Below are 27,227 nucleotides of genomic sequence, written 5' to 3' on the forward strand. Positions count from 1 at the left end.
GGCCCGGAAGCGCAACGCTGAGCACTGCGGGGTTGCCATGGGAACCGAACCGCCGCCTTTGGCCGGGTCCGCTCTATATGGAGGTAGTTCAGTCCTCCAGCAAGGGCTGTGCCTCGGTGTGGTGTGGGCTTTCAGTGGCGGTTCAGTCAAGGGCGGTTCCCGGCTGGACCAAGGCCGGTGGATAAGTGTGGGGTAGGAGCAGGGGAGCAGGTTTCCACAGGCTGGGCTTGGGGAGCAGAGGAGAGCGTTTTGTACAGTAGTACCAATACAGTAGTTCAGTCTTTGAAAACTGTAGATTTTAATATGCCCAGCACTCAGCTCCCAGAATTGGAGCGGGCCTGATGCCGGGATTGGGAAACCCAACAAGGATGGGGGGCGGGGGTCTGGTTCGAGCCATCCCAAACACTCATCCACCAGGTCTCTCTAGGTTTGGACCCCGGGGGCTGCCTCTTATGTCTGAAGGCATCAGAATGAAGGTTGGGTCTTGATGGCAGACCTTCTCAGCCTCAGGGAGCTGAGCCTCTCTCCCCAGACGGGTGATTCTGGGATGGGCTGGGAGGTGCAGGGACTTAACAGCTGTGAAGTTCCCCAAAGGTCCCCTTAGCTCTGTCTCAGAGGTAAGACATCCCTGAATAGAACTGGATCCATTTGTGGGTGATAGAGAACGTTACTCGTACCAGGTCACAATATGGAGTAGTAGAAAGTTCATGAGTCTTGCAGTTAGAAAGATCTGGGTTCAAATATGGTATGGTATGGTGGTTAAGAACATTGGCTGTGGAAATGGACTGCTTGCCTTTGTTTTACCACTTAGCTGTGTAACACAGTTTCTTAAACTTTCTGTGCCTCAGTTTCCCCAACTGTAAAATGGTGATAATAGCACCTAGCTTATAGGGTTGCAGTGAAGATTAAGTGAGTTAATTCATGTAAAGTGCTTAAAACAGTGGCACCAGTAAACTCTCAAATGTTACTGTTTGTCCTTACTATTATGAAATTCCAGTGGCCACCACTTATGGACACTTTTTCTCAGCCCCCGAATTAGTTTTCTTACCTCTGCAAGATTATCGTGAGGATTTAAATAAATAATGTGTATAAAGCACATATTAGGTCATCAGTAAACATTAATCATCTCCATTCTCCAACGTCAGCCTTATAACAGTAAGGGCAACTTCTTGGCATCAAACTCTTTGGCTCTATAAAGGAGGTTTTTACCTTTTGCCTTGAATATTTCCTGCTATTTAACTCCACAGGGCTAAGCAGTGCCAACAGACACCACTGGACACAGCTGACTAAAGACATGAACAGGATAGATAAAAATAAGAAACAGAAAAGCAAGCAAGCAAACAAGCATATATATAGGCAAGACTATTTGAGTCATTGCAACTGTTGTCTTGGATTCTGTCAACTAGCTATTCAAAGAATGGCCTGTGTGGGCTAGAGGCACCAAGATGTAGGTATTGGTGCATTTGTATTAGTTTTGAACAAAGTCAAATACAACTTTTCTGTGTTCTTTTTTTTTTTTTTGATAGTTTGTAAGTGGTCTGTTCCATTCTGTCTTTTCTAGGTTGCTAGGATGAACAGGAGCCATGATATTATTATGTTTTTGTTATTTTATTGGCTATTTTCTTTTTAAAACATTTATCTAGTCCTTCCCTCTGTCACTTTGGCTGCGCTATCTCCTTCCAACACCCTTTAGGGCTCTTTTTGATCCTTTGTCCAATGGCCATTCCCCCATTTTCCCAGCTACCCAACAGGTTCCTCATTATTGTCCAGGAGTGTTGTATATATTCCATTACATAGTTTGATCACCCCATCACATGTGCCCTTTGGTAGTGCTAGGAATTTTCCCACACCCCAGCAGCCAATCACTCTTCTTAGAAGAAGACATTCTTGGGGAATCTTGTGGAAGGGGAGACTTTGGGACTGGGTTTAGGGCAATCCCCAGACCTGCCTTTTCCCTTGGTTGATACACTGGGCAAGGTGTACATCTCTGGCTTGACCTGTACTCTCATCTCAATTCTCAGCATCATCATGATGTTAAGCTGCCTCTTCCTTCTGAAGGCACTTCTTGCTCTTGGGTCCCTGGCATCCTGGGCAACAGCAGGAGAACATGGTGAGCTGTCATTTGGGGTCAGTGGCTAAGGGTAACTGAAAGTGACTAGAGGAGAAGTCATCACCTGCCTTCTCCCGGAGCGAGGTTGTTCATTTGTAGAGATATATCTCTGTGGGATAGGACCAGATGAATAGAGTCTCAGGACATCCAGGGTAGGTCCTTCTTTACCCTCTTTAGACAAGGAGATAGGACTTCCAGCTGGGTTTACTAGAGGTTCTAGCTTTTCCCTAGAGCTCCTTAAATAAGAATAATATTACCCTAACTCTTCTCTCTCTCTTTATCTGCAGAAGGACTAGTTCTTTAGTAGTGTAGATATGTGTTAGTAGTTTTGTGGTAGGAGGGGAAGGTGGTTGCAGAGATATTTTGATAGGAATGTTTGGAAGGGCTGAAGGTCCTTAAAGTACATTTGGCCTCCATTCCTCATTTCCTGAGGCTTGACCAGCTACCCCAAGATCACAGGCTATCTTTTGCAGTGAAAGAGGGAGAACGCCCTCCTGATAAGTACTCATGCAAAGAGCTGTGCCAGGGTGATGCATCATGTCCATCTGGGCAGAAGTGCTGCACCACAGGCTATGGTCAGGTCTGTCGAGGAGACATTCCTAAGGGCATGTTGACTTGAGGGGCAAAATCCTAGTGTACTCTCTGACCTTGCCTCTGGGATACATAGAACCAGAGAGTTTCCTACCTCCTAGTTTGGCTCTTTTTGCACAGGCTAGAGTGAGTGCTGTGGTGTCAGCCTAGCTCACAGCAACCTCAAACTCCTGGGCTCAAGCAATCTCTTACCTCAGCCTCCCAAGTAGCTGGGACTACAGGCATGCACCACCATGCCCAGCTAATATTTTCTATATATATTAGTTGGCCAATTAATTTCTTTCTATTTGGGGTCTTGCTCTTGCTCAGGCTGGTTTTGAACTCCTGACCTCAAGCAATCTGCCCGCCTTGGCCTCCCAGAGTGCTAGGATTACAGGCGGGAGCCACCTGCTGGCCCTACTTTGGCTCTTGAAATCTTGCTTACCGACAGCACATCTTCTTTCCCCTTTTGTGGTCCCTCCTCCTTTAATCATCCAATGCCCCCAGTTCTTTGCCTTCTATCAGGAAATAACACACCACTGATTATCTTTTACTTTGGGCTCAAAGTTCCTGTGAAGGCTAGGGGGCAGAGTTGTGAAGGGAAACCTATTTAAGATAGTGATTAAGAGTGGTAGACCCTAGAGCCAGGCAGACCTTTTTAAGCCTTCAATAAGCCTTAAAAATCTCTTTTTAAATTTTTAGCTTCAGTTTCCTCATCTGTAATATGGGGATAATTATGAGGATCAAATGATATGTTCCTGGCACCAAGTAAACACCAGTAAATGTTGCAGTAAATGTTGGCTATTGTTGTTGTTATTGTCTGTTTGCTTTGGCACCAGGGTTGACAGGCTTAAATGAAACTCAGGGCTTCCATCCTGTTTTCCCCTTCTGCTGTGCCTTTCAGTGTCACTGGGCACTGTTATCTCCTTTCTGTGGCTATCTCCCTTTTTGCTACAGGGAGGAAAGGAGATTGTCCCAGGGTTGTTCAGAAACAATCCTGTTTTAAAAGGTACATTACTGATGAGACGTGTCCAGGTATAAAGAAATACTGCAGGCTGAGTGTGGTGGCTCACGCCTGTAATCCTAGCTCTCTGGGAGGCCTAGGCGGGCGGATTGCTCGAGGTCAGGAGTTCGAAACCAGCCTGAGCAAGAGCGAGACCCCGTCTCTACTATAAATAGAAATAAATTAATTGGCCAACTAATATATATATAAAAAACAAAATTAGCCGGGCATGGTGGTGCATGCTTGTAGTCCCAGCTACTTGGGAGGCTGAGGCAGAAGGATTGCTTGAGCCAGGAGATTGAGGTTGCTGTGAGCTAGGCTCACGCCATGGCACTCACTCTAGCCTAGGCAACAAAGCGAGACTCTGTCTCAAAAAAAAAAAAAAAAGAAAAAAAAAAAAGAAATGCTGCACATTGGGCTGCCACAAGAGGTGTGTCGTCCCAGTCTCTAAACAGAAGCTGGGTAAGAACCCCATCTCCATACCTTGTGGTCTTTTTGACCTGCTTGTTTCTTTCTCAGATACACACACACATCATCATGTTGTTGGTTTTACTGTACTTTGAAAAAACAATAACAAAGTGCCTGCTATATTCTGAGAACTTTTAAAAAGAAACATGCAAAGGGCATCCAAGTTGTGATGATTTGTGCTATGTGGCTGAGGCAGGTGGAGGAGGGTACCACAAGGGCAATCTCAGCATATCCTTATTTGTAGGCAAGTTTGAAAGTTGTTGGGTAATTCCCAATTCCCATTGTCAGTTTCAATATTCTCTGTTAACATCTTAGCCTGAGAATCTGCAGAGATGGAGAAATAGAATCTTGATACCTATGGAAGGCAGCACACATTTCCCTACTCACTTGCTTCTGAGACTTTGTGTCCCCTCTGTACACACACAGGATGGCCATCTCCTGTTGGAAATGGAGTCTGTTTTATTCTGGTTCTGGTAGAGAGGTGTTTGAAAGGGATTCCTCCCTGTTGCAGAGTTCCAATGACCTAATTCTTCATTTATACATTCACTTCTTCAATAAATATTTATTAAGTGTTTACTATTTGCTAGATCCAGAGATGGATTCTGGGTACATTGTGGTGAGCAAAGTAGATCCCATCCCTGCCTTCATGGAGCTCATAGTCTGATAGGGAAGAAAGAAGTTTAATAAATAAGCATATAAATATACAATTTCAAACTGTGATAAGGACAACAAAGGAAAATTAAAATGTACTGAATGGCAGGATAATGAGGAGACTCACTTTAGATTGGGTAGTCAAGGACGGCATGTCTGGAATGGTGACATTTAAGCTGAAACCTGGAGGAGGAGTTGAAGTTACCGGGTGAAGGGTATGATAGTCATTCCAGGAAGAGAGAAACACGTGCAGAGGTCTTAAGATGACAGGGAGCTTGCCACATTTGAGAAACTAAAAGGAAGCTGGTATGGTTAGAGCAGAGATGGGAGGAGGAGAATGAAGCCTGGTGAGGATGGAGACCAGTGAGACTGGGGAGGTGGCAGTGGGGATGGAGAAATGTGACACAGTTGAGAATTTAGAAGTAGAAGTGACAGAGCTTTTTGCTCTACTCCTTTCCTCCTCCTTTCTCATTCCCTTGAGAGACTCCTAAAAGGTATTAGAAATTGATGGAGTATTTTCTTCTTCTTTTTTTTTTAGACAGATTCTCGCTTTGTTGCCCAGGCTAGAGTGAGTGCCGTGGCATCAGCCCAGCTCACAGCAACCTCAAACTCCTGGGCTCAAGCAATCCTTCTGCCTCAGCCTCCCGAGTAGCTGGGACTACAGGGATGCACTACCATGCCCGGCTCATTTTTTCTATATATATGTTAGTTGGCCAATTAATTTCTTTATATTTATAGTAGAGACGGGGTCTCGCTCTTGCTCAGGCTGGTTTCGAACTCCTGACCTCGAGCAATCCGCCCGCCTCAGCCTCCCAGAGTGCTAGGATTACAGGCGTGAGCCACCGTGTACTCCAGTGATGGAGTATCTTCTATGTGTATCCCTTTTTTATTTTCCTCTTGTTTCAGGATTTTTATGGCTACTTTTGCTTATTTGTGCTCTGAAATATATTTTATCATCATTGTCTATTTTATTGGAGTAATGTTACATATAAATTAACTTAAAGAGAGTTGCCATTACTATACTATTGAATCTTTATGTCTTCCCATTGTTCAAGTGTATTTGATGTATTTCAGGGTGTTTTATAGTTTTGAAATATTTCTCTATAAACTTATGCCTAAGTATTTTCTGCTATCTTAAAATGAGGTCTTCCATTATGTTGTCTAAAAGAACTGGAACAAACCAGCCTGAGCAAGAGCAAGACCCCGTCTCTACTATAAATAGAAAGAGATTAATCGGCCAACTAATATATATAGAAAAAATTAGCCGGGCATAGTAGCGCATGCCTGTAGTCCCAGCTACTTGGGAGGCTGAGGCAGTAGGATCACTTGAGCCCAGGAGTTTGAGGTTGCTGTGAGCTAGGCTGACGCCACGGCACTCACTCTAGCCTGGGCAACAAAGTGAGACTCTGTCTCAAAAAAATAAAATAAATAAAATAAAATAAAATAACTGGAACAATCCTCTCATCTGAGTGCATGTGGCAACATATCAGAGAGGGAAAGCTTAGGTCTGAGTTGATAGAGACCTGGGTTCAACCCTGAGGTTCACTGGTTACTGGCCAGCAGGTCCCTGGGCAAGTCTCTTCTGCTTCTCTGAGCCTCAGTTCCCTTCTCTGTAAGACAGGAAAAATAAACCCCAGAGGGTGTTGTGATGATTCAAAGTGTGTAAAGTGTACGGCCCCCAGCTACATTAGTTTCCTTCCTTTTGCCTCTTAAGGTAGGCTAGGTTAGCAGTACAGTTTCTAATCAACCCCTTTTATCCAGAACCAAGGTAGTTTTCTTTGATCAATTCCTCTTGAGATGCTGAAACTCCATAACATGTGACAACCTCTTTCCTTACAACTAAAGCTCCTCAGGTAGCAGGCCCCTTGCCAGTACCCATTGGGTCTGTCTGTGCCGGGCATAGGCAGCTGTCTTGAGCTGCCTGCCCATGAGGGAGAATGGAAGGTTGTAGTTCTTGCCGGGACCCTTAAGGCCCAGCTCTGGAGCCAAAGCCTGGGAATCTGTCTCTGGGGGGTCACTGCTGGCTTGTAGGGCCTGGTACAATCTTCCCAGTGTTTGAAGCTGATGGCTGAATTGCGGGGGCTGAGGGCGAGGCTGGCACCCAGGCACAGTACCTTTGTGGGCTGCTTTGGCCCCTGGCCAGCCCAGATGGAGCTTTCTTTTCCCTTGGAGCTAGACAGGCAGGATGGAATAGTGACCTCCTGCAGATGTCTCAGATCCTCCTGGCTGAGTGAGATTCCTTCCCTGGTGGGAGGCGATATTGGCTGCTGTGTTGGTAGTTAACTACTTTTCTACAAATCCAGTCCTAGGGAAGGGCTGGCCATTCACCCAAAGCTCTCCTTCCTGGACTATGAAAAATTCCTGCTTTCCTTAAGCTCTGACACTGTCAGAGGTTTGCCATAGCCAGTGCTGGGCTGTTTGGCAAGGTGGCCGGGCAGTCAGATTGCCTAAAGGCACAGGGCAGGTGCTGGGACCTGCTCTCACGGGGCAGTTCTGGTCTGAACATGGGCCAGATTCCTAGCTCTTCTGCTTGCTTGCTATGTGGCCTTGAGCAAGTCCCTTCTTCTCTCTGAACCTTGCTTTTGTCATCTGTAAAATTGGGGATAAGGATATTTACTTCATAGAGTAATGATGCAGTTTAGAAGGAATGCATTTAAAACGTCTTCACTAAACCTGCCAAATAATGCTCAATAGCTCATATAGTTGTGCCCAGCACTTCTCTTCAGGTTCCCTTCCCACTTATCTGAAGTCTTACCTGTTCATTTACTCACTTATTCGCTCACTTACTTACTCATGTATTTGGTACATATCGTGTCTACCTTACCTGGCACGTGGGTGTCTGGTGGTGGGCAAGGCAGTCCTGGTCCTTGCCCTCATGGAGCTCGCTCAGGGTGTGCACATTTGTGATGTGAGAGACAGGGAATAATCAAGTAAAAAAATAATCACCACAAGTTGGGGTGAGTGCTATGAAGGAAATTAAAAGAGAAATACAGAGGCTGTGCCATTTTTACTTGGATAATGAGAAGTTGCTGGCCGTTGGGTGGAGAGCAATGAAGAGAGAACTGCAAGGGCAAAGGCTGTGAGGTCAGGAAGAGCTTACTGCTTTTAAGGAAGTGAAAAGAGAAGGAGGGTGCTTTCATTTGAGGTTGGAGAGGCAGGCAGGGCCCAGACTTTGGGGGAGTCTTCAGGGCTTCTCTCTTTGGCTTTATTCTAAGTGAAATAGGAAGATTTTAAGGAGGTCTAAAATTAGAAGAAGGCTTATCCGGTTTTCATTTTAAAAAGACCCCTCTACTGGTGTGTGAAGAATAGATGAGGGCAAGTGTGGATGATAGAAGACCAGGTAGGATGCCATTATGACAGGCTGGGTGAGAGATGACCAGGGCTTAGACCAGGGTGGAGACAATGCAGACATAGGAACATGGGAGGCTTGAACTCCTGGTGAAGGTAGAGTTGACGGGACTGGGTAAAGAAGTGGATGCAGGCATTGAGGGAGAGGGGATATCAAGAATGGTGCCACTGGCTGGGTGTGGTGTCTCATGCCTATACTCCCGGTGCTTTGGGAATCTGAGGCCAGAGACTGTCTGAGGCTAGGAGTTCAAGACCAGCCTGGGGAACATAGTAAGACATTGTACAAAAAATAAAAAAATTAGCCAGGGTGCTGGTGCATGCTTGCAGTCCTAGCTACTTGGGAGGCTGAGGCAGGAGGATCACTTGAGCCCAAGAGCTTGAGGCTGCAGTGAGCTGTGATCATGCTACTGCATTCCAGCCTGAGCAATGGAGCAAGACCTTGTCTCTAAAGAAAACAATTTAAAAAAAGAATGATGCCAGTTGTCCAACTTGAGCGCTTGGGTGATGGTGGTACTCTTTATGGAGAATGGGATGGAGAATGGGAGGAAGAAGCTTTGGAATACAGATTCAGATTCTGGCCTAAGATTTGTCTTTTTAGCACCCCCCACCCCGTCCCCTCACCTCATGTTCTATCTTCCCACTGTATGAAACTTGACCACTCCAGGTCCCCTGGGACCCTCTGTTTTGCTTATTACAACATATGCACTATATCTTTTGTCTAGCTTGATAGTATGGGTTCCCTGACTGACCTTTTCCTGAAACCTCCCTGCTGGTTGTACAGAAGAGTTAACACAGCAGGCCTGAATCTGCTATTCGTAGAAAGGCCTGCTGGCAAGATTGGCCCTAGGCTGGCTTCTGGGAACTTGGATTTTGGGAATGTTCCTACTACCCTAACTGATAAGAGTGGTTCAGTGTGTCTAAACCACGTTCAAACAACATCTGCTTTCCATTCTGAAAGCCTGGAATCTTGGTATGTTCTAGGCAGAGGGTGCCTAAACGACCAGCCCTAAATAAAATTGTTGCACACTGAGCCGATAATGAGCTTTCCTGGTAGACAACACTTCACACATTTCACAATTCTATGGTAGGCCGGGCGCGGTGGCTCACGCCTGTAATCCTAGCACCCTGGGAGGCTGAGGCGGGCGGATTGCTTGAGGTCAGGAGTTCGAAACCAGCCTGAGCAAGAGTGAGACCCATCTCTACTATAAATAGAAAAAAATTAATTGGCCAACTAATATATATAGAAAAAATTAGCTGGACATGGTGGCACATGCCTATAGTCCCAGCTACTTGGGAGGCTGAGGCAGGAGGATTGCTTGAGCCCAGGAGTTTGAGGTTGCTGTGAGCTAGGCTGATGCCACGGCACTCACTCTAGCCTGGGCAACAAAGCGAGACTCTGTCTTAAAAAATAAAAAAAATAAATAAAACAATTCTATGGTAGAAGAATTATTAAGTGCATCCTCTGTGACTCCACTGGGAGAGGACTCTGGAAAACCTGTACCTGGTTTCCTCTGGACTTTTCCCTTTGATGGTTTTGCTTTGTGTCTTTTGCTGTAATAAATCACAGCCATGAGTACCACTGTATGCCGAGTCCTGGGAGTCCTCCTAATGAACCACCAAACCTGGGTGTGATCTTGGGGACCCTTGACATACTGGTTTATAACTTTCCCCTAAAACTGTCTACCACTGGGTCTTCTCTTCTGGCAGAACTTGGCTGAGTGGGTCCCATTGCAGTTTGGTTTGTTTTTGGGTGATCCTTGCTGGGGTGTAGGGGGTCATAACGTGGTTTGAAGAGCATAAGACCTTGTGTTGGAGCTGGGGGTTTGGGACTCTATTCTGCTACTTTGACCGTGGACCAAGCTCTCCTGGATGTATGTCTGTTCATTTGCAAGAGAAGCGGAGTAGGTTTGATAGCTCAGAGGGCCCTTCTTGGCTTAAGGAGTCCTGAAATTTCACTTTCTGCCAGCAACTGGTATCCTTCTCTCAGTTATAATGGAAGGTTGGAGCTGAGGCAACAGGAAAGACTGGGGATGGGTGCAGATGGAGAGTGGGGACGACCATCTCCATTCTGGCTACCATTCCGAGTTCTCATCCTGATTCCTGGTAAGGTAATTGTGAGGTGATTGGGAGCCATGCCTTATGAGAAGCTGAGCTTACTTAGCCTGGCAAAGCCAAGACAGTGAAAGGCGGAGGATCCTGGCTAAAGAGGTGGCATGAGGCAGGGTTTTGCAAGGTCTCTGGGGATAAGAAAAGGACCATTGGGCCTGTAAGCCTAGCACTCTGGGAGGCTGAGGTGGGTGGATTGCTCAAGGTCAGAAGTTCGAAACCAGCCTGAGCAAGAGCAAGAAAGAAATTAATTGGCCAACAAATATTTATAGAAAAAATGAGCCGGGCATGGTGGTGCATGCCTACAGTCCCAGCTACTCAGGAGGCTGAGGCAGAAGGATTGCTTGAGCCCAGGAGTTTGAGTTTGCTGTGACCTATGCTGATGCCAAAGCAACTCACTCTAGCCTGGGCAACAAAGTGAGACTCTTGTCTCAAAAAAAAAAAAAAAAAAAAAGAAAGAAAGAAAGAAAGAAAAGGACCATTGGATAGAACTTCTACAGAAGCAGATTTCAGGTGAATATAATGGAGTATGAAGGCTGTCTAACCTAAGTATAAGGGTGACATAATCTGGCATGGAGGTAGTGAGGCCCCATTAATTCCAGATGTTCGAGCTGAGAGAGGAGTATTATTCAGCACAGATTCAAGCATAAGACAGGGTGTTGGATTGGGTGGCTGTGCTGGGCACCAGTCAGAAGGAATGTGCTCTGACCTTCGGCGCCTCAGCCTGTTCCCAGAGAGTTTCTTCACTGCTTCTGAAATTTGGTGAAACCCCAGGGACTTCAAGGAAGTCTGGCCTGGAAGAGAACAGGGGTGAGGTCTCCATGCCTGGTCCCAGGGATGAGGGCAGACAGCAGCACAGTGTTCCCGGCATTGGTTACTTCAGGGCCGAACTCTGCAAAATGGCACAATCTGGGGAATATGGTCCTGCTCTAGGTCCCCACTTTCTAGGGTACATGGTGTAACTCCATGAGAAGTTTATGTCACTGGATTTCTCCATCAGGGAGATTTTTATGCCCAGCCTTCTCAACTGTGGGATAGAAAGTTTTTGTTCTTTGTTAAATGAATTTCAATGTTCTCCCTGTACCAGGTGCAGGGAGGTGCATCTAGTGGTTACAGTGACCAGATTTTCTGAATCAAAAATCAAGACACATGGTTTTGATGTGATCTTACAATAGCACAGGATATTTAAAATAGGGCCTGCTCAGGAAAATCCCAGGGTGCAGGGTTATTACACTTTGGTTGTTTAGCTGTGTATGTTCTCCTTGGAGTCCAACACTTGCTTTTTCCATCAAGGCAGACTTCCTGGAGCCAGCTGTGTGCAATTACACTTACCTGTTCCTGCTCAGAGGCACTGGGCCAGTACTGCTGTGGTTTCCCACAAAACCCTTAATTGCCTGTCACATTTCTCTCCATTTAAAAAACGTGACATAAACACTGAGATAAATGAGTCATGTTGAGTTAGTCTGTTTTGGATGTGGCCTTCTTTGGGTGTGCCTGCTTCTGAGGACCTGGACAGCTGCCTGCATGTTTTAAGGATGAGATAGTAATAGTAGAAAGACTACTTCATTGCAGATCAAGAGGTTGAGTTTTGTCCTGCTTTGCCGCTGACTCACTCTGTAGTTCTGGGCAAGCTCCTTCCCTGAGTCTCATTATCTTCCTAGGGCGGATGAAGGGGCACCTCAGGAATGTGTTTGGCTGTACACAACAGAAAATTAACTATACAGGGTTTGGGGTTTATTTTTCTCACATAACAAGAAGTCCTGAAGTAGGTACTAGGGCTGGTGTGGTGGCTCTACGATGTTAACAAGGATGAATCGATTTATTTTTTCTTTCTTCTTCTTTTTTAAACAATGTAAAGACTTATAAAATCATGTGTAACCTAAGGCAAAATTATTTGAAGTCAATAAATTTCTGTTCAAGAAATATCACGTTGTGATTGCTTCCACTGTCCACCAAGATCACGTTAATTCCTCTTAAAGCTGGAGTCAAGATAGCCCCTTTTAATATGCCTAATCCCCAGTTGTCCTATTGGCCCTGCATAACAATAATATACAAGCAAGTTTACAGTTTCAGAGATGATCATATGGTGAGTCACAGATGAGTCCTGGAGCCAGCCTCCCTGAGTTAGCTCTACTCCATGCAAACTGTCTGGTTATTAGCCACCCAGAGGGTTTGCAATGTGAATTAGCTAGGCAAAACCCATTTGCAAGGCTCAAGAGATCTAGGCATGCACTACGTGTATGGTTAGTGAGAATTTATTTGAAATGTGGCTGTTGTAAAATCTCACTGATTACCAATGAAATAGCTATTAGAAAATCACATGTGGGCCGGGCGTGGTGGCTCATGCCTGTAATCCTAGCACTCTGGGAGGCCGAGGCGGGTGGATCGCTTGAGGTCAGGAGTTTGAAACCAGCCTGAGCGAGACCCCATCTCTACGAAAGAAAATAGAAAGAAATTAATTGACCAACTAAAAATATATATACAAAAACAAAAAAAAAATTAGCCGAGTGTGGTGGCACATGCCTGTAGTCCCAGCTACTCGGGAGGCTGAGGCAGCAGGATCGTTGAGCCCAGGAGTGTGAGGTTGCTGTGAGCTATGCTGATGCCATGGCACTCACTCTAGCCTGGACAACAAAGCGAGACTCTGTCTCAAAAAAAAAAAAAAAAAAAGAGAATACGGGGACGCAAATCATTTTAGCCGGACTCATTGCCTCTCAGAATAAACCTGGGGTTCTGTTGACAAGTGTTTCAGTGATCTTTTGCTGCATAACAAACCATCTGCAAGCTTAATGGTTTAAAAAATATATCCGGCCGGGCGTGGTGGCTCACGCCTGTAATCCTAGCACCCTGGGAGGCTGAGGCGGGCGGATTGCTTGAGGTCAGGAGTTCGAAACCAGCCTGAGCAAGAGCAAGACCCCATCTCTACTATAAATAGAAACAAATTAATTGGCCAACTAATATATATAGAAAAAATTAGCCGGGCATGGTGGCGCATGCCTGTAGTCCCAGATGCTTGGGAGGCTGAGGCAGCAGGATTGCTTGAGCCCAGGAGTTTGAGGGGTTGCTGTGAGCTAGGCTGACGCCACGGCACTCACTCTAGCCTGGACAACAAAACGAGATTCTGTCTCAAAAAAAAAAAATATATATATATATTTTATACATATATATATATTTTATACATATATATATATATATATATATATATATATATATCCTTTCTCACTGTGTGTGGGTTGCCTGGGCTTAGCTAGGCGGTTTATATACCCACATGGTATAGATGAGGTTACTCATTTGGCTATATTCAGCTGGAGGTCAGTGGGGGGCTCGTCTGGAGCTGGGATGTCCAGATTGGCCTCTCCTCCTCCAGTTTCTCTCTCCATGGGGCATCTCAGCATTCCATATTCTAGCCCATGCTGCTTTACAGCATGGTAGTTGGCTTCTAAGGAGGACTATTCTGAGAGGACAAGCCCAATATGCAAGTGCTTATTAACCCTCTGCCTGTGTCACACTTGCTAATGTCCCATTGGTCAAAGTTAGTCATATGGTCAAGCCCAGAGTCAATATGGAAGGGAACTACACAAGGGTATGAATCGCAGGAGGTGTAGTTCATTGGGGGCCAGGATTGTAAATGTCTGCCACAATAAGAAAGAAGGGGCCGGGCGCGGTGGCTCACGCCTGTAATCCTAGCACTCTGGGAGGCCGAGGCGGGCGGATTGGTCAAGGTCAGGAGTTTGAAACCAGCCTGAGCAAGAGCGAGACCCCGTCTCTACTACAAATAGAAAGAAATTAATTGGCCAACTAATATATATAGAAAAAATTAGCAGGGCATGGTGGCGCATGCCTGTAGTCCCAGCTACTCGGGAGGCTGAGGCAGTAGGATTGCTTGAACCCAGGAGTTTGAGGTTGCTATGAGCTAGGCTGATGCCACAACACTCACTCTAGCCTGGGCAACAGAGTGAGACTCTGTCTCAAAAATAAATAAATAAATAAATAAAAAAGAAAGAAAGAAGGGAGAATGAACATGGAGTTGGCAATTTGTATGTTTGGCACAGTGAGTTAGACTCAAATTGCGAGTCCCAAAATCAGTTTAGTAGTTTATGGCCAGCATTAGAAAAAGAGAAATAGAATATAATATATCAGGGCGCATTGCATATACGGGATGCACGTATGTATGTACATTTAAAAATATATATGTTAACATACACATGGGACACAACGAGAAATATATTTCATGTTCGGAAGCACTTCTGAGCTCTAATGCTTCGATTCTATGGCAGCGTTTGGTGGTGAATGTCCTGCTGACCCCCTTCCGTGTGAGGAGCTGTGTGATGGGGACACGTCCTGTCCTCAGGGGCATAAATGCTGCAGCACTGGCTGTGGCCACGTCTGCCGTGGAGACATTAAGGGAGGTATGTTTGCTCTTGTGGGATGAAGTCCTGGAGCACTTCCTAAGTCCCATCAAGGAGCCACCCATGGTGCCTTCTCTTTCCCTTCCTGGGAGGGGCCAGAATTCTCATCCTTCCTGTTCCTCTAGTCCCTCAACCCAAAGCAACCCCTCTGATTAGGGCCAAGGGACCCACAGTGGCATTGAAAGACACAGGCAGAAGCAGCATGGGGCAGTAGGGAAGACCCCTGGGCTGGACAACAGGCAGTGTGGCTTTTGTTCTTGACTCTGCTGCAAATTTGCTCTGTAGTCTTTTTTTTTTTTTTTTTTTTTTAGACAGAGTCTCACTCTGGTGCTGGGGCTAGAGTGCCGTGGCGTCAGCCTAGCTCACAGCAACCACAAACTCCTGGGCTCAAGTGATCCTTCTGCCTCAGCCTCCCGAGTAGCTGGGACTACAGGCATGTACCACCCTGCCTGGCTAATTTTTTCTACATATTTTTAGTTGTCCAGCTAATTTCTTTCTCTATTTTTAGTAGGGATAGGATCTTGCTCTTGCTCAGGCTGGTCTTGAACTCCTGAGCTCAAATGATTCACCCGCCTCGGCCTCCCAGAGTGCCAGGATTCCAGGTGTGAGCCACCACACCAGGCCTTGCTCTGTAATCTTGAATAAACAGGTCCCTCATTGAGCCCAAGTTTCTTCATCTATAAAATGAAGGAGTTGCCCAAGATCACTAGTTTTCAGACTTAGTTTTTTAGCACAAAGCTTTTCCCCTACCCTAAATGTAATCTTAGTTGTAAGCAACACATATGTAACAGATAAACACATTCCTGTCTCGATTTCTTTGTTTCTTCAATTAAAAAAAGTATATTTTTGAGTGCTACTTTTGTGTCAGGCACTTTGGAACTCAACTGAAGAATTATTGACCCAGATGTTATCTTTTTTTTTTAATTTATTTTTATTTCAGGATATTATGAGGGCACAAACATTTTGGTTACATTTTATGTCTTCTTAATCCTCCTTTAGATTGCAAGGCAATGATCAAGGTGCTGGGGACAGACCCTTGTCTTTATGTAACTTTAGTCTATCAGGGAAGGTAGACAATTAAATAATGAATTATGATAAAGTTTGATGAGAGGAGACGTGCAGAGTGCCACAGGTGCACAAGGCAGGCGCACCAAGCTCATCTGGGTGGCAGAGAAGACCTTGGGGAAGTGACACAGTGAAGCCTAGGCACAGAAGGAGAGGGTGGTGGCCTGGGAGCCTTGCCCATTCTGCACCCCACCCAGCCCCATCCCCAAACCTGCAGGGCTATTAACCCCTGAGTTACCTCTAGTGAACTCCCTTTGGGGCACTGTTGGAAAACTCTTGGCTTAGAGGCCTCTTGGTTCCTTACAGATTCTCAGATCCTCCAGCTTCATGGGTTCCCAGCCAGTTTGGCTAAGGTCTAGTTAGGGTCAGGGATTGAATCACCTGGAGCTTCTGTGTCTAAGTTCTAGATGTTCTAGATAGGAACTTGGAGACAGTGGAGCCCACAGACATCCTGTCCCTATACCAGTGCCTGTTTTTCCCGCAGGGCGGGGTGGTGAATGTCCAAAAGTTCTGGTTGGCTTGTGCATTGTCAGCTGCATGATGGACGAGAACTGTCAAGCCGGGGAGAAGTGTTGCAAGTCAGGCTGTGGCCGCTTCTGTGTCTCGCCAGTCCCGCCACCCAAACTGACCATGAACCCCAACTGGACCATCAGGTCTGATTCTGCATTAGGTGAGTATAGTTCGTTGTTATTAATTGCTATGTGCAAAGCGCTGGCCTAGGTGCTGGGAAGGGGACTTTTGAAGGTCAAGAAGAGTCTATCTGGAGAGCAGGATTCTATGTCACAGATCAGAACCCTCATACAAGCTGTATGGGCTTACAGAAGTTCAGAGTGGGTGGTCCCTGGGAAAGTCTTTTTGATAGAGATGGGATTTGATCTGGGCCCTAAAGGCCGGGCAGATGTGTTAAAGTGAAGATAGCACAGAGAACATGCCAGACAGGTAATCTGGTGATTGTTAATCTATGGCACAGAGGGTGGGAATGTATGTGACATGTTTTGGGAGTGGGAGATCAGGGGAGAGTGGGTAAAGGAACAGACATAACCCTGTTTTTTGTAACAGGAAATATAAGGTTGACAACTGAATAAAAGTCTTTAATGCCTATTTGGATTGGATTGTCTAGGAAGAAGGGAGCCATTTGAGGCTTTTGAGAGCAACATATGGCAAGCTCCTCTAGGGTGGAGGGGAAAGAACACAGGTTGAGTAGCTGGAGCAAGGGGAGCACAGTTGACTTGATATTTCTTCTGCTTGCAGAGATCCCAGTGCCCTAGCTGTACTGATTTGCAACCAAGAGGGGTGACATCCTGGGGCTTGTGACACTCTCAGGAGCACTCATGGCCCTCTCTGCTCTGCTTTTTCTCCTGCTGCTGCCTGCGGCATAGGAAACAGCCCTGGGATCGGGCAGTGGGTGTGCCGTGCTTCTCCTCCCCAATAAAGGCTGGTGCTGACTCTCTGGTCTGTGCTGTTTGAGGGCTCGGATGAGACAGGACAGCTGGGAGGTCTGAGTGTGGCTGTAGAGTTGTCAGACTTACATATTTAGGAAGCATGGGTAACCCATTCTTTCTGAGAACACTGAAAATGGGTGTTGGTTAGGTGTGGCCAGGGGAGAGAGGGGTAGAAGCTAAACTGGGGGTGACTTGCCATAGATGTCTTTCTCAAGTCCTGTGTTAGGGGTGGGAGTCAGTCCTTTCTGGGCCTGCTGAACTTCCTTCTCTTATTGGAGAATATGGGTTGGGAGTGGAACAGGAGTTGGTTGCTGGAATGTTCCCACCTTGGACCTTTTTCCTTTTTTTTTTTTTGAGACAGAGTCTTGCTTTGTTGCCCAGGCTAGAGTGAGTGCCTTGGCATCAGCCTAGCTCACAGCAACCTCAAACTCCTCGGCTCAAGCAATCTTGCTGCCTCAGCCTCCCGAGTAGCTGGGACTACAAGCATGTGCCACCATGCCCGGCTAATTTTTTCTATATATATTAGTTGGCCAATTAGTTTCTTTCTATTTATAGTAGAGACGGGGTCTCGCTCTTGCTCAGGCTGTTTTCGAACTCCTGACCTCAAGCAATCCACCTGCCTTGGCCTCCCAGAGTGCTAGGATTACAGGCATGAGCCACCATGCCGGCCTAGACCTTTTTCCTTGAGGGCCTGCCCTTGACTCTAAGACAAGCAATTTGTCCCTTCCAGGTATCTTTATGCAGGGAAGGGACATCCCTAGGTTCTTGGAACAAAGGCAATTTTTAAAATTTATTTCTTATGTACACAAAATGGATTGTATTTTATATCTTGGAGATCTTTCATGTTATCACATATATTCTTTTTTGTTTTTGAGACAGAGTCTGGCTCTGTTGCCCAGGCTAGAGTGCCATGGTGTCAGCCTAGCTCACAGCAACCTCAAACTCCTGGGCTCTAGCAATCCTCCTTCCTCAGTCTCCCGAGTAGCTGGGACTACAGGCATGTGCCACCATGCCCAGCTAATTTTTTCGAACTCCTGACCTTGAGCAATCCGCCCGCCTTGGCCTCCCAGAGTGCTAGGATTACAGGCGTGAGCCACCTCGCCTGGCCTAATTTTTTCTATATATATTTTTTTAGTTGTCCAGATAATTTCTTTCTATATTTAGTAGAGATGAGGTCTCACTCTTGCTCAGGCTGGTCTCAAACTCCTGACCTTGGGCGATCCTTCCCCATCGGCATCCCAAAGTGCTAGGATTACAGACGTGAACCATCACGCCTGGCCCCATGTATGTTCTTTTATTATTTATTTAAAAATTTTATCAATCCTGTTCCTTTTACATATATACTCTTTCAATATAATTCTATGAAAGGGATAATTTAGTACTCATCTCTTGTTGGATATTTAAAATGTTTTTGTTTTTATTAAAAAAATTTTTTAAAGACAGGGTCTCACTCTGTCACCCAGGATGAAGAATAGTGACACAGTCATAGCTCACTGCAGCCTTGAACTTCTGGGCTCAAGAATTCTTCCACCTCAGGCTTCCCAGTTAGCTGGGACTACAGTCATGTGCCATCATGCCTGGCAATTTAAAAAGTTTTTTGTAGAGATGGGGTCTTGCTGTGTTGCTCAGCCTGGTCTTGAATTCCTGGCCTCAAGCGATCCTCCCACCTTGGCCTCCCAAAGCACTGGAATTACAGGTGTGAGCCACTATGCCTGGCCTTGTTGGACATTAATATCCTTGTACGTATATATCTTGGCCTATATTTGCAGGTGAATCTGGGTAAATTTTTAGTAGTAGAAGTCCAGTTTCTTAAGTAGGGCCTGGTAAAAAATATTTGTCTTTGCCCAGTAAATATTTGTTGAATGAATGAAAGAATGAATGTAATTCCTTAATGTATCAATTAAGAATTCCTTGGGCTGCAAGTAATAGGCAACCCAACTCATGGTGGCCTGGCCAACAAAGACATTTAATTTTCTCACATTGGAGGGTATGGCTGGCTCAGCAGCTCAACCACGACCCCAACAACCAGGCTCATTCCTTCCTTCTCCATCAGCCTCAAGGTGTCGGCTTTTGTCCTTGTGCTATTCACCTGGTGGGTACAGGATGGTTGCTGCAGCTCTAGATGTCACTGCAGGAAGAGGATGTGTGTAGAGGTCAGTGGCAAAAGACCTTTACCTCAAATGACACTCTACTTTTAATGACTTCTTTCCTAGGAGTTGCCTTAGGGTGGCTGAGAAAACAAATATCTGCAGAAGGTAATGGGAAACCTGGCTTAGGTTAATCATGCTTCATCCCTGGGGCTCTGGGATGGGCCTACTTGGACATAGAAGTTGAGGTTCTATTAGCAAGGAAAAAGGAAAGGATGCTTTTGGGGTAGGTAGGCAGTAAATTGCCTACCCCATACTTGCTCAAAAAGCTTATGCATTTAAAATTTGGATGGAGAATACCTAGGTAGGCATTGCTTTTATAAAAAGGAAAAAAAGTAGGTAGCAGTATTCTTGAATATCATAAAAATGCTTTAATGGAAGAAGGTGACTTTAAAACATTCAACCCCCCCATTTCCTGTCACTACTTTATTTTTCCGTCCTGCCCCCTTCCCTGCCTCTGATTTCACACTGGCTTGGGAAATTCTGGTTTCTGCTGGGTTCAGAACAGTGATCTCTCTGAGTAGACATACCAGTGTTGCTTGGAAAACAGTGGCTGGCATGAGCCTAGCAGTGACCATCCCGAGGACATCCGTGGCCCTAGGCTCATGGTGCAGGGAAGGGCCAGTATCAGTGTGATGAACTGCTGAACATTTTGGCAGATCCCTTTCCACTGTTTTGCTTATCATTTCATTGTCTATTAAAAAATCAAAATATTAATAATACATGCACGTGGTTTTAAAAAATCAATATGGTAGAGCTTTCAATGAAAAAACAACACCTTAAAATATTAAAGGATAGGCCAGGCGTGGTGGCTCACGCCTGTAATCCTAGCACTCTGGGAGGCCAAGGCGGGCGGATTGCTCAAGGTCGGGAGTTCTAAATCAGCCTGAGCAAGAGCGAGACCCCGTCTCTACTATAAATAAAAAGAAATTAATTGGCCAACTAATATATATAGAAAAAGTTAGCCGGGCGTGGTGGCACATGCCTGTAGTCCCAGCTACTTGGGAGGCTGAGGCAGCAGGATTGCTTGAGCCGAGGAGTTTGAGGTTGCTGTGAGCTAGGCTGATGCCACAGCACTCACTCTAGCCTGGGCAAAGCGAGACTCTGTCTCAAAAAAAAAACAACCAAAAAAACCAAACAACAACAACAACAAAACTAGAGGATGGTTTTCTCTCAGAGTGGAGAGTGGGACCAGAGAGGGAGGAGTGAGCCCCAGGACAGGGGCCCCCCTCCGACCTCCCTTCTTCTCTGGAGCAGCCCACTCTGTCCAGGTGGGAGATTCGGACCTGCTTCCAGGTAGCAATGTCAAGAAAGCCAGAGAGAGGGAGAGAGAGAATGTTGAAGGGTTAAATTTGAAGGTCAAGGTTTGATATGGGGCCAAATTCCAGGACTTGCCCCTACCCCCAGGCCTTTCTGGGCAGCTTTCTCTACAGTTGTCCCCTAAACCAATGAAGCCATCGGAACTCTTCTTTCCTCAGAGCTTAAGTGCATTTCAGCCTTAGTTCTGGGGAGCAGGTCTCGGTGGACCCTGGTCCTACTCTCTAACCTCGCATCCTGAAATTCGCCTCTGACCAGGCTGAAAAGCTACACTCCTCCCCTTCCCTGATCCTCAGCTTCTTCACAGTGGGCAGGGATGTCTGGGGCTCTGCCACTGGCCAGTCCTCCAGTGTGGGCTGACCACGACCTGTCCTTTGACCAGAGCCAGGGGGTCTCACAGCTCCTCCCTTCTCCGCCCCTCTCCTAGACCACCCGGTTGTAGAAATCCCGGACTCCCTCCGTTCCCCCAGCCGCGGCAATGCCACGGGCCCCTGAAGCTTCTCCCGGCTGCAGCCTGGATCTCACTGCTCCCCCTGGTGGGGCATAATGTCATTGGCAAGTAAGGTCCGTGGCGTGAGAAAGCTGGGAGGCTCAGCGTGCACCCCGGCAGGGGGGCTGCTTTTGAGTTGAGGACTTTCTTCCCTTCACTAGCCAGGTTAAGCCCTCTTGTCAAAGGGATTGGCGCAGAGAAGATCAGCTTCACACAGATCCACATATTTAAGAATGAAGGAGCAAGCCCCCACGGGCGTGGAAAGAATTCTTTGCTGGGCACTTTATTCTCAGAGCCACCAGAGGGCAGCAGAAGTCCATTTCCAGGGAAGAGAAATGACATTCCATAAGTGAACTTAGAGGAAAAGTTTTCTACCTATTGTCTGAGTTCCTGGGTCCCTGCCGAATTGCACTTAATACGTTAAGACCTAACATTATGCCCTCCTTTTTCATTTGATGCGGCATGCTTCTTCCTTTCTGGCAACGTGTATCTGGAGGACATTGTCTATCATGTTGTATCTATCGTTGTTTCTCTCTCAAGGCCACAGGGTCAAATTCCTTGTGGAACTTAAGGTCAAGAGAAAGCTTCTCTCTGCGAACTAACGTGAGAATGAGCAGGGAAGCAACCTACTGGGCATCGCCTGTCTCATCAGCCTCCGCAGTACGTGCTCTCTAGAGCTGATGGTTTCATTCTTGCGTTGGCTATCAAGATACCCAGAGCCTGGGTTTGGGAGGAAGGCCTGGGTTTGAATCTAAACTCTTCTGCTGCTTATTACCTCTCTGCAAAATGGGGCCAATAGCATGACCACACTATCTCCCTCGCAGTATTGCTGTGAGGACTCAATATATAAAGGAAACACTTAGCACGGGGCCTGGCACAAAACCCACTCTCAATAAATGTTAACTACAGGTCTGGTGTGGTGGCTCACGCCTGTAATCCTAGCACTCTGGGAGGCTGAGGTGGGCAGATCGCTCAAGGTCAGGAGTTCGAAACCAGCCTGAGCAAGATCAAGACCCCCGTCTCTACTAAAAATAGAAAGAAATTAATTGGCCAACTAAAAACATATAGAAAAAATTAGCCAGGCATGGTGGCACATGCTTGTAGTCCCAGCTACTTGGGAGGCTGAGGCAGGAGGATTGCTTGAGCTCAGGAGTTTGAGGTTGCTGTGAGCTAGGCTGATGCCATGGCACTCTAGCCGGGGCAACAGAGTGAGACTCTGTCTCAAAAACAAAAGCAAAAAAAAAAAAATGTTAACTATTGTTATTCAGTTTCTCTGATAAAGTTAACTATTGTTATTCAGTTTCTCTGATAAAGTTAATTGCTTCCTGCCACATTCTTTTTTTATTTTTTATTTATTTATTTTTTTGAGACAGAATCTCACTCTGTTGCCCGGGCTAGAGTGCCATGGCATCAGCCTAGACGGGGGTCTACCTCTTTCTCAGGGTGGTCTAATGCCCTAAGGCAGTTACTTTTTATATTTTGTTGAGATATTATAATTTTAACTTGTGGAATAGCTGGTCTGATATAAACTATTTTGCCATTACCAGAACTAGAATTCTTTGAATTTTCGTTTAAAAACATTCCTTTCCTTTTTGAAACCCTCTTTTCTTAGGTCAGGGTTGAACTAGATGATCTTTTAGGTCACTTTCTGCTTTTAATATCCATGATACTGACAAAAAGATTAGCAAAGTTGAGATAAAAGTACAGTATGAGCAATAATATGAGGCTGACACGAGGAGCTTGGATATTGTATAGAATTAGGATTTTAGGACACTGCACGTCCTAGATCAAGGGCCTGAAAAATAGAAATGGCACTTGAGGACAATTATTCATTCTGGGAACAGCAGGTAGAATTAAAGAGGTTTGGAAATGGTCAGAGCATGAATGAGTCTGATGAGAAGGCTCTGGCAGGTTGGGATTGTGAGGGTGTTGAGAGGGGAAATGATGAGGGGAGAGTCATCCACCAGACCCATTGAGGGCCAGAGTTGGGAAGGATTAGAGGTTTTATCCCAATCTGTTTATTCCCCCACAAGGGATGGAATGGAAGTGTTGGTGGGGAAGATATGAGAGACTTTGTGATGATTGTGAGATTTCTCCATCTTTACATCTTTCAGGACCTGCTCTGCACCCAGATGTGAGGGCAAAATGCGCTGAGTATCCCTTGGATGACAGCCAAACTGTGTGCCACATCCCAAGGTCTGCTCCACCAAATTCTTTGTCTTTGGAGCTCTTGGAACTCCAAAGAATCATTCTTTATTTTTATTTTTTTTTGAGACAGAGTTTCACTCTGTTGCCCGAGCTAGAGTCCTATAGCGTCAGCTTAGCTGACAGCAACCTCGAACTCCTGGGCTCAAACGATCCTCCTGCCTCAGCTTCCTGAGTAGCTGGGACTACAGGTGCCTGCCACCATGCCTGGATAATTTTTCTATTTTTAGTAGAGACAGGGTCTTGCTCAGGCTGGTTCTGAACTTCTGACGTCAAGCAATCCACCCGCCTTGGCCTCCCAGAGCGCTAGGATTACAGGCGTGAGCCACCCTGCCAATGATCTGATAGTAGAGGTTTACCTTGGTTCAAGACTTGTAGCTCCCAGCTGTAAAGTCACAACTTCTATATTTCTGGCACCTGGGACACCAGAGACATTTCTCTAGAATATGAGCATTGTTGGGGATTGAGTGCCCATTAATTTGGGGCAAGTGAAAGAATTTAATGATGATTACTTTGGTGCCTCTTACATGGAAATTCATTGGAGTCAGTGACAAAATGCAGAAAAAACCCTCAGTTTTGGTAAATCATGCCAAGGAGATATCAATAATAATAACCTTCACACAAACTGACTCATTACATGGATAGGTTGGTGCCTGCAGAGAGGTCATGTGCAGCTTATGTGGGAAGAATCTAGGATGGGAGAGATGAATGAATTCAGACCAGAGCTGACATACTGGAAATTTTCAGTTAAAATTGTATGAATCAGTACGAAAGGTAAACTTGGGCAAGGAAATTAGAGAGAATGCTGAATTCAAAAATCTTGCAGAAATATTCCAATTTATTTACTCAAGATTACTTTGGCATAGTTTTCCATAGAGAATACTACTTTTTCCTTGTTTCACTCCTTCTCCTTCTTTGGAGCCTCCTTCGCCTGTGGCTCTTTTTCTTGATCCCTGTTAATAAAGTACACTTAGTGATGACTGTGTTCCTTGGTATGGACCCATTGATTGGGTCCTTAACATCTCAGCATAACTTCACAGCTGTCTTTAAAACTAATATTCCTCCTGATCCATAATCTATTCATAAAATATTAATGAGCAAGTATAGTGCTAGACTCTGAGGATATACAAATTTATAAAGTAATGTCTTTGCTCTTGAGTATAAGACCATTGTTTGGCTATCCATTATACATACCAAACCATGATCCTTGTCTTCCCTTGCTCCCCTGACATTCCCACGGCTTTTCTTTTAATCGTTAAACAACAAGGTGTTGGACAGATCTCTGAGTGCTAAGGCCATCATGGTAGTACTGAGATGCCATTGGAGAGCTAGGATCCATGTCCTTCCCCTGAGTAAATCTAGACAAGGCATTAGTCTCTCTGAGCTTGAATTTTCAATTTGAAATGAGGGTCTTGCTATGTTTCCTAGGCTGGTCTCAAACACTGGGCTCAAGCGATCCTCCCACCTCATACTCCAGAGTAGCTGGGACTACAGGTGCATGCCACTGTGCCAGGCTGGGTTTTAATTTTTACAATTCAAAAGAGTGTTGTTGAATGAAGTGATTCAAGACACTGAAATTTATACCCGTGACTGACTGTCCCTAACCTAGGTATAATTTCTTGCCTCCTTGCCCATTTCCCCTAGTTTATCACATGCTTTTTCCTGAAAAACTATGATCCCTAGTTTTTGGTGTCATTGGGGGTTGGGAGAGGTACTGAGAGACTTACTCTTCATCAACACAATATCTTTCACAGACAAATTTATGTTTAAAGTTGTTTCTGTTGCCTCCACACCCAGAGAAGACGAAGGGCTCACATAAAAATGTCAAAGTGTTGTAGTAGAATCTGGTCCAATAGGATTTACAGGTGCCAAACACTGGAGGATAGTTGCAATATTCTGTGTACGAGAATCCCAAAGTCAGATCTTCTTTGCAGCACTGTTGGCACTCTTTTCCTCATGGGCTCAGACTACTAAAGTTCATCGACCCATGTAAATCCACCTGATTTTGTCATTGGGGAACAAGACAGAGTTCCCTAACCATAAATTTCAAGGTATGTGTGACATAGGGCAATGATTCTAGACTATAGCCTGGGCCAATGACACGGAGAAATTGTTGGAGGACAACAAGGTAGCTGTACCACCTTAGAGCTGAAAGCTGAAAGACCTGAGGCCCTCTCCAGCCTTCACAGTTTGCCTCCTTCATAGTAAATGTGTCCCTTCTCCTAACTCTCCATACACTTCCCATGCCACTGGAATTGAAGATCTCATCTGCTCCCACAAGGACATAGCTCAAAGCCCTTGCTTTCACTTCCCACCTTCCCCCTAGCCCAGAGTTTCTGCAAACACGTAAGCTATAAAGACCTTTCACTTTCTATGACTCTCCCTGAAGGATAGGCTTAAAATGCCTACAGCCAGCTCCCCCTTTTGCCTACCCATCCAGACTCACCTGGTTTGGCTGAGACCATGGAGGTGGGTGGTCAGAGCAGGAGCCATGATGACCAGGTTGGAGGCAAAGAAGGTGATATTATTAGTCTTCTTGAAGTCCAACTACAGTCTTTATCCATGAATGGGAATTTGCCCCCTTTTCTCCTGTTTCCTACATGCTTATTATAATTTGAATCAAGAGCATACCACATAATTTAAATAAGTAGAATGGGAATGCCCTACACATGTGAATGATGGTCTCTGCAGCTCTGTATCAGTGGAAGGTAACGCGGTGGTCCTATACATATGTGCTGAATAGAAATGAAATTCAGACCGGGTGCAGTGGCTCATGCCTATAGTCCTAGTATTCTGGGAGGCTGAGGCAGGAGGATCGCTCAAGGTCAGGAGTTTAAAACCAGCCTGAGCAAGAGCGAGACCTTGTCTCCACTAAAAATAGAAAGAAATTAAGTGGCCAACTAAAAACATATATAGAAAAAATTAGCTGGGCGTGGTGGCGCATGCCTGTAGTCCCAGCTACTCGGGAGGCTGAGGCAGAAGGATCGCTTGAGCCCAGGAGTTTGAGGTTGTTGTGAGCTAGGCTGACACCACGGCACTCTAGCCCGGGCAACAGAGTGAGACTCTGTCTAAAAAAAAAAAAAAAAAGAAATGAAATTCATTTTATATATATACACACACAAACATACAAATACACAAACACCCCAACAAAGGAATTTCTTGGACACCCCTGACATCAATCCAATTTTCATAATCCCTACTCCTCTGGGACTGAAATCCCTTGGTAAAAACTTGAGTCTTGGCTGGGCGTGGTGGCTCACGCCTATAATCCTAGCACTCTGGGAGGGCAAGGTGGGCGGATGGCTCGAGGTCAGGAGTTTGAAACCAGCCTGAGCAAGAGCGAGACCCCGTCTCTACTATACGTAGAAATAAATTAATCGGTCAACTAGTATATATAGAAAAAATTAGCCGGGCATGGTGGCACATGCCTGTAGTCCCAGCTACTTGGGAGGCTGAGGCAGGAGGATTGCTTGAGCCGAGGAGTTTGAGGTTGCCGTGATCTGGGCTGACGCCACGGCACTCACTCTACCCTGGGCATCAAAGCGAGACTCTGTCTCAAAAAAAACAAAAACGAAAACAAAAAAAACCTTGAGTCTTCTACTTTCTGTCTTTCTCCTTCTCCAATTCATGGAGGGAAGAGCCATATGGTTTGAAATAAAAAGGGGACTAGATCCTGGTTATTGGCAGCAACACCACCCAGGCTGCCTAGAACTCCCTCTTTTTCACAGTGTTCTACTTGTTTGCCCTTCCTGTTTTCCTTACCTCCAAGATATCCACTTTCACACAATTCTTTTCTGATTGGCTTAGGAAGCATTTCCCCTGAAAATGTGTGGAGGATCATGGAAAAGAAGACGAACCACAGAGAAAAGTGGGTCCATTCAGGCTTCATGGTGTTG

The 27,227-nt window shown here is 45.6% G+C and overlaps 1 protein-coding gene across 3 annotated transcripts in view; it reads left to right on the plus strand.

The window, feature by feature from the left end:
- Nucleotides 1-11: 11 nt before the first annotated feature.
- Nucleotides 12-27,227, plus strand: part of WFDC3 (WAP four-disulfide core domain 3) — a 59,106-nt gene continuing 31,890 nt past the window's right edge. Inside the window, exons 1-8 of one of the 3 annotated variants that reach the window (XM_076010912.1) lie at nt 12-83; nt 2,022-2,110; nt 2,584-2,715; nt 3,638-3,741; nt 4,085-4,145; nt 14,534-14,665; nt 16,215-16,400; nt 16,982-17,177. In XM_076010912.1, the coding sequence (XP_075867027.1) occupies nt 2,029-2,110; nt 2,584-2,715; nt 3,638-3,741; nt 4,085-4,145; nt 14,534-14,665; nt 16,215-16,400; nt 16,982-16,998 (714 nt within the window). In that variant the 5' untranslated portion in view covers nt 12-83; nt 2,022-2,028 and the 3' untranslated portion in view covers nt 16,999-17,177. Of the gene's footprint in view, nt 84-2,021; nt 2,111-2,583; nt 2,716-3,637; nt 3,742-4,084; nt 4,146-14,533; nt 14,666-16,214; nt 16,401-16,981; nt 17,178-27,227 lie in introns of those variants that run through there. The other 2 variants (XM_020281771.2, XM_020281772.2) reach the window with 2 other exon arrangements.

The sequence above is a fragment of the Microcebus murinus genome, chromosome 16, assembly GCF_040939455.1.
Source record: "Microcebus murinus isolate Inina chromosome 16, M.murinus_Inina_mat1.0, whole genome shotgun sequence".
In the NCBI taxonomy this organism is placed as follows: Eukaryota; Metazoa; Chordata; class Mammalia; order Primates; family Cheirogaleidae; genus Microcebus; species Microcebus murinus.